General features: G+C 33.9%; 1 protein-coding gene and 1 non-coding gene across 2 annotated transcripts; both read right to left on the bottom strand.

The window, feature by feature from the left end:
• Positions 1 to 302: 302 nt before the first annotated feature.
• On the bottom strand, positions 303 to 5,810 carry LOC120077062 (lipase 1). Its single transcript, XM_039030911.2, has 9 exons — positions 5,424 to 5,810; positions 4,723 to 4,833; positions 3,950 to 4,090; positions 3,367 to 3,477; positions 3,142 to 3,285; positions 3,016 to 3,056; positions 2,836 to 2,912; positions 2,072 to 2,167; positions 303 to 792 (listed from the first exon to the last, which is right to left on the bottom strand). Exons 1-9 carry the CDS (start codon positions 5,598 to 5,600, stop codon positions 470 to 472), a joined length of 1,221 nt encoding a protein of 406 aa, XP_038886839.2. The 5' UTR covers positions 5,601 to 5,810; the 3' UTR covers positions 303 to 469.
• LOC120078871 (U6 spliceosomal RNA) lies at positions 4,430 to 4,532 on the bottom strand. Its single transcript, XR_005482150.1, has one exon. It is a non-coding gene; the product is annotated as a U6 spliceosomal RNA (small nuclear RNA).
• Positions 5,811 to 6,837: the final 1,027 nt, after the last annotated feature.

Below are 6,837 nucleotides of genomic sequence, written 5' to 3'. Positions count from 1 at the left end.
AAAAGAACAGAATCAAACTAAGTAATTTCTAAATCCAACCTTGGAAATATTCAAATCTAAACGCAAAACTAAACTGTTAAAAAATAAGTATTCAAACTTGGCTATAAATTTTCAAGTCCACAACTAAAATGGTGTATCATAGCTAGTCAGAGAACTTCTTCCAACTTTATCATTTATCAAGTTTGAAGTGCAAATTTGCCCCTAAGAAAATAGCTCACCTGATCAAAATATGATTTAACTTCATAAGGTTTATTGTACTAAAAGAAATGTTTGACACACTGAATCTTATGCAGTAAAAACAATTTTCTTATTTTTATTTTAGTACAAACAAATTTATTTATTACTTCATTTCTTTCTTTTGTGTTTGTGTAAAGTTTAGGTATTGAACATTTAGCCTTCCATAAGGTACAACCATGAACAGAAGGATTTGGCTACTACACATTTACAAGGACATTTACCAGAATTCACTTTACATACTACTTGACTTTGCCAAGGATTTAAAGAATTTGATCATAGGATCATACAAATCTTTCTTCGCGTTCATGCTCAAAATGAAGTCGACATGACCATAATTTTCAAGGTAAACTAATTCTGGTACCGGCTTCAATTCCTTTATCGTGTGCTCCAGATCTGTCCAATCGGATAACTCGTCATTGCCACCATACGCCATCCACAGTGGCAAGGACTTGGGAATACGGCTGAGATCAAATTCAGGAGGCTTCCTTTGACCGTAAACTCTCAGATTCTTTAACAATCCATAGTCATACCTGGAAAACGTACCTTTGCGGATCACTGGTAAAAGAAAAGGAACGCAGTTAAATCCGTGGTGTCAAACAGCCTCCTATTCTCGTCAAGAGGAGAAAAACATACTCCTAAGTAATTGATTTGTAAACTATAACACTTCTTCAAACCAATAATTCAATTTCAAAGTAGTAAATTGTTTCATGTGTTGAGGTCAGGAGACTCAGGACATTAGTGATGTGTTAGGAATAGGATCAGTTTTTGTTTTGCTAAAGGAGAAGTTTGTCCGTTCAGTTATATGGAAGATAGTGACACATACCAGTCTCTCAAATCTTTGGTATGGATGTGTCAAAATACATTCTTGCATAAGTCCTCTTCTTTCAATCTCTAAAAAATTAACAGATTTAACAACAGAAAAAACGAACTTAAACCATTACTATTGTTCTGGCTTGAACTACAATACGACAAAGATGAACTGCGAAACAAAACGGCTTGGGAATAATAAGTAAAGTTTGGTTATGTTGTTTGTGCCCAGCAAACGTGAAAGGAAACAAGAAATTTTGGTATAGCAAGCAGAAATTGAAGCTTGGTTGAAAGGAATAGCGAAAGGTCCTAGTAATTCAATCAAGAATTGGGGAATTCTTTGGCTTTTTCAAGGAGGTGATGGTTCTGGAATTTCTTGAGCAGCTGAAGGGACGGGTGGGGAGGGAGTTAAGGACAAGGAAGTGAAAAGCGCAAGTGAGTTCGGTAATTGATGAATGAATGCTTTGGGAATAGAGGGCTGGCTTTAATTAGAGGTAAAGTTGATGATTTGATGGAGATGAAAAGTCAATCAGGAAAGAGATTGAACGAAAGAAGTTAAAGAGCATATGAAAAAAAAACCCTTTATGGAATAGCCTCCTTGATTATTTGAAATCCGGAGAGTGGGAAGGAAAAGAAGGAAGCCAAAGGAAGAAAAACTGCTGAAGGTTGCAGAGTATTAACGAATTTGGTGTCTGGGGTAAACTGTTGAAGATGGAAGAGCTCTTTGTGCGAAGCTGGGTATTCTTTTTCGTTGTGCTTTGATGGGTTTAATTTTGATATCTCTAGGTGGTTTCTTGAAAAAGTAATATGAGGAAGAAGATCAAATTTGCAAGCTATTTTTTTGGAGGTCTTGAAAGAGTTTGGAACATATGATGCAAAGTTTCACGATCGAATGTTTATAGATTTATATTAGACTTCACAAGGAAACACTAAAAATTAACTTCCCAAGACTTACGTGCAGGTAAAATTTCAAATTTACCATAGTATAATAGAACATGAAACAGAGAGAAGATATTGCAGAGCATACTCTGGAAAAGATGGTGCAGGTTTTTTGCTGATGATGGATGTGGTTCATATTCGAAAAATAAGTCAAAACGTGAGCGATTAAGGCAACAATTTTCCCCTGCAGCATTAAAAGAAGGCATCCTTAGGAAATTTAATGTCTGGAATTGAATAGATTGAACATCCAAACTTGATACTTTCCTATGAAGAACAAAGCAACACAGCGCAGTCATTCCAATCAAAAACTTATTATCTTATCTAGTTGTTCCCAATTTTTTCCCAACTAAAAGAAGAAACAGGACATAATAAATCCAGACCTCGATCAATATTGGATCATGACAATTTTATTAAGTACTATACTTAAAAATTTCCCATACTAGGGCATTTGAACCCTGAAAATAATATACAATATAGCATATGAAGTAGTCCATTACTTGAATTGCACTAATGACTAATAGAAGCTTTCTGGAACCAATATCACATGAAAAATGGAGCACTTGGTAAATATCAGTAACATACTCCAGATTTCATCACGTGGTAAATTTTAGTAAAATTTTCCAATCTGGGCCTTTCAATTTAACAGAAGATATACCCACTAACCATATGATCCAATATGATCGATGTCGGTATACATTATAGTAATTAAAAGAAATTAGCAATGTTGGATAAGGATTCCAAAGTCAAGGATCGACAAAAAAAAAATAAAAATAAAAATAATAAAAATAATAAAAAAAGAGAGAGAGAAGAGAGAGAGAGAAAGAAACATGAAACAGGTTGCATCGAGAGAACCTGTTATTGAACTTAGAACATTGATGCAGTTAACGAGCCGATCACAAAGATTATCTAAAAGGACTGTTCCCCAATCGCTGAAGTAGCATACAAAAATATACATGAGTGTTATGAACTATGGTGAAGCTAAAAATGCAACCCATTACAAAATCAAAATTGGGCAAAGCATAGGATGACAACCTTTTAAAGTTGAGTTCACGAAATCCCGCGGAAAGAATTATCTACCGAGAAAAATATAAAGAATAAGCTTATTAATTATTACTTAACAATGCTAATTACAAAATAACAAGCCAGAGCCAGGAATACCGTATCAAGATGTGTGTCAACCATTAGACGTACTAATGGAGCAGTTATATGTTCCAAGTACGATATAGGACTTAAAAGAGCAGCTGCTTCAACTTTCTTGGCTATGTCTGGCTGGGTAAGAGCAGCAAAAGACATGATTGTTCCCTGTGAACAAAGATAAAAGATGACACCATAGCAACAATATATGATTTCAGATTAAGAATCTCGAAGAAGAAGATATGAGACCTGTGAGTGTCCAACAACATAAATTTTCCTGTCTGTCAATGAATTTATGTAGTTAATCATTGCTGCAAGATCGTACAGAGCCAACTCTTCCCAACTCCAATTCCAAAATTCCTACAATGAGAATATACTTTAGTCAAAGACGAACAGAAATTAAACATACGCAATTTATGTTATATAACTTTCAAGATTGTCCTAAGATACTCATGGACCAGTAATCCACCAAACAATATAGTGCAGAAATTTGAGGACAAAATAGGCTTTAGCAAATCAACACAATTAGCATGAAATCAAATGGTCCTTTAAGATAATCTGTCATTTGACTGCTGAACTCCATAAAACCTCACGGATCACACAAATTTGTATGAAGTTTGAACCGCCAAAATTGACAGCATGATACTCTCCAACTTAATGCACTGAGCACGGACGAGCTACAACATGTTTGTATCGTTATTTAACTTTCTAGTTACATGGATTACACCCACAACACAATGAGGAAACCCTTGCTATTAATATGTTCTTTCTCTGCATTTAGTTAACATCTTACACATCCTAAGGACTTTGTAGTAAATTATTCTATGAATACCTTATCATCCTCTGATAGGGATGTATGCCCATGACTCCACCGTGTTCCACGCACATTTCCTATCCACACATCAAATCCATTATCTGCAAGAATAAAGCCTAAAGATTGTTTTGCAGAATTCAAAAACCATCCATCGCCACCCTGCACGTGCACCAGTTCAGACAATGAAAGGTATGAAAAGCTAGTGTTAGGAACCCCTTATCTGTGAGAATGATCCCAGACTACAAAATTATTCAAAATTCACAATCCATGTTTCAAAATACGCAGTTATTGATCTCCTAGACGAGAAAATTTACGGATAATTGGATCTTGCCAAGCATAGAATATTGTACCAATTAACGAAACTTAAAAAGACTATTCAGTATACTTTGAGATGTGTAAAAACAACTTGAAAAGAATCTCACTTGGAGAGACAACGAAACAGAGAGCAAAAGATTGAAAAGAGAGAGACAGAGTAAAAAATGTAAGTAGGGCTTTGGCTAAAATCTGCCTTGAGGCTTGATGGCATTCATCATTGCGCAGGGTCATGTGAATCTTCTCTATATCATTCCCATTTTATCAGATTTCCCCAAAAGCACGAAAATAGTCATTTCACTGGAATATCAAGAGATAGGGCAGTTGAAAATTTCAACAAAAGGAAATAACTCTCAGTAGTATAAAAATTATCAGGCAACATTATCGATTTTAGCTATTGCTGATAGAGTTAGACCATAAAAGAGTAAACTAACCTAACAGATATAGTTACAATATTGCAAAACTGTTAGAAGACTCACCATGAACAGTCCATGGAGGAGCAAAATTGGAGGGCCTTTTCGCTTTTCCAAATCTCCATCACGTGAAGATACACGTTGCAGACCCAATAGAAAACCATCCTTTGTTTGAATCTAAGAAATTTATAAGAAAATCACGTCCGTCAGTACTGCACAAGCGTACTCAAGTGCACTACTAAAAGCACAATTCATCCTCCCAGTCTGCAATAATCGATACCATTCCTCAGAATTCAAAAGAATTATAATAAAATAACATATCGTCCAAAAATAATAAGAAAAACAAAATTATACTGTAGAAATGCGTTCGGCTCCAAATAGCTGAGGAGAAATTGATAAAATCAGAGATCTACATACGAGTCAGAATCAATCATACTTTTTCGCGTATTATCTCTATGCCTATTCTTTCAATTAGGAACACAAAGAACGATACAAATGCATCGGTTTATCCAGAATCTCGACAGAAACAAATCAAACCAAAGACGGACGTCGAATCTAAGATTACAAAGGAAATCATTCCATCGTTCTCACCTCAGGAGACATAATAAACAAGAAGCATTAGAGCCAATTAGTTGACTAAATCTTTTCCAGTTTCTCCACTTGAAACAAACACTAATACTGTCTCATTTCACAAACAATTCCTAATCTACACCGTCCACTAATTAATGAACCAAAAAATTAGAAGCGAAATGAGAGAATGAGAGTACCGTATGCTCGGCGCAAGGATAGCCAGCAGGATGAACGAGTTGAGAGCACAAGGACTTCTGGTCGGACCGAGCGTGAGGGAGAATCGAGTACTCGACGGAACTAAAGGAGGAATTATGGGCGGAGTGGAGAGGGAAGAAGAACAGAAGAAATATCAGAGACATCAATGGGGTCGCCATCTTCGAAACAAAGATTGATCTTCAAGTCGCAGTGAGCAAAATTAGTTGAAAAAAATTAACTGTTCATTGTATATTATTTGGGGAAATATGAACGGAATTAGTTGGTGGCTGTGCCCACGCGCCCAATTGCTTATATAAGCGCGTGCAGTTTATTCGTTGCTTGGGAAGGGCATGATTTTAATTTAGGTAAACCTATTTCTTCATCAAATTATTAAAGTATCGCTTTAGAGAGAGAGAAAGAGAGAGAAAGAGAGAGAAAGAAAGAAAAACTAAGGGAGAAAATCCATTTATAAATTTTTTTTTTTTTTTGAAGCAATCCATTTATATCTTAAACATTAGGTATTAGTAAACATCAATTTCTTTTCTTATAGAAAACTAAAATTTTTATAGTTTTAGGATAAATATTAATTAGAGGTGTTCAAATAACCCGATAACCCGAACAACTCAGACTACTCAACCCAAAATATAAGGATTGGGTTGGATTAGTTTTGTTCTTGGGTTAGGTCGTGGGTTGGTTAAAAAAAATTGATACCCATCTTTAGGTCTTATATTTCAAAAATATCTTTAAATTTGAATTTTTTTTAGAAAGACTTTTAATATTATTTTTGAACAAATTTACCCTTTTATTATTTTTATTCCCGATTTATATATATATGTCCCTATTTTCAAATTTTTCTTAATGATGGAGAGAGAAACTGTATTTATCATGGAGAGAAGATTAATTTAATATGAATTTTTTTTTTTTCATATTTTCAAATGGAGCAAGAAAATATATTTATTTGTTGAGATTTTTCCTTTACTTAATTTAATTGGAGAGAGAAAATACATTTAATAAATTTTTTCCTATTATCATTGGTTTCACGTTTTTTTTCTACGGATTCATAGTTATTTAAAATATACCTCAAAACATTTTGTTAGAAATTTGAAAATATTCTAACCAATATATGAAATATACCACAATATATAAATTCAATCTTTTACGTAAATCACCATATAATCCTTGACATAAAAATTTTTTCCTTTTTCGATTATAGAGGTAAAATGCATTTGATATATTTTTTCCATTTTCATTTGGAGAGAGAAAATGACATTTAATATGATTTTATTTTCCATTTCGTTTTTCATGTTGATTTTTGTTATTATGTGAAAATATTACATTGTTTGTTCACTTGTACATATAATATATTCCGTTGTTTATTTGTACATATCAATTTATTGGGTTTCTTTTTACAAATTA

The sequence above is a fragment of the Benincasa hispida genome, chromosome 5 (assembly GCF_027475165.1).
Source record: "Benincasa hispida cultivar pf3 chromosome 5, pf3_genome.v1.1, whole genome shotgun sequence".
In the NCBI taxonomy this organism is placed as follows: domain Eukaryota; kingdom Viridiplantae; phylum Streptophyta; class Magnoliopsida; order Cucurbitales; family Cucurbitaceae; genus Benincasa; species Benincasa hispida.
This window is presented reverse-complemented; position numbering and strand designations above follow the sequence as displayed.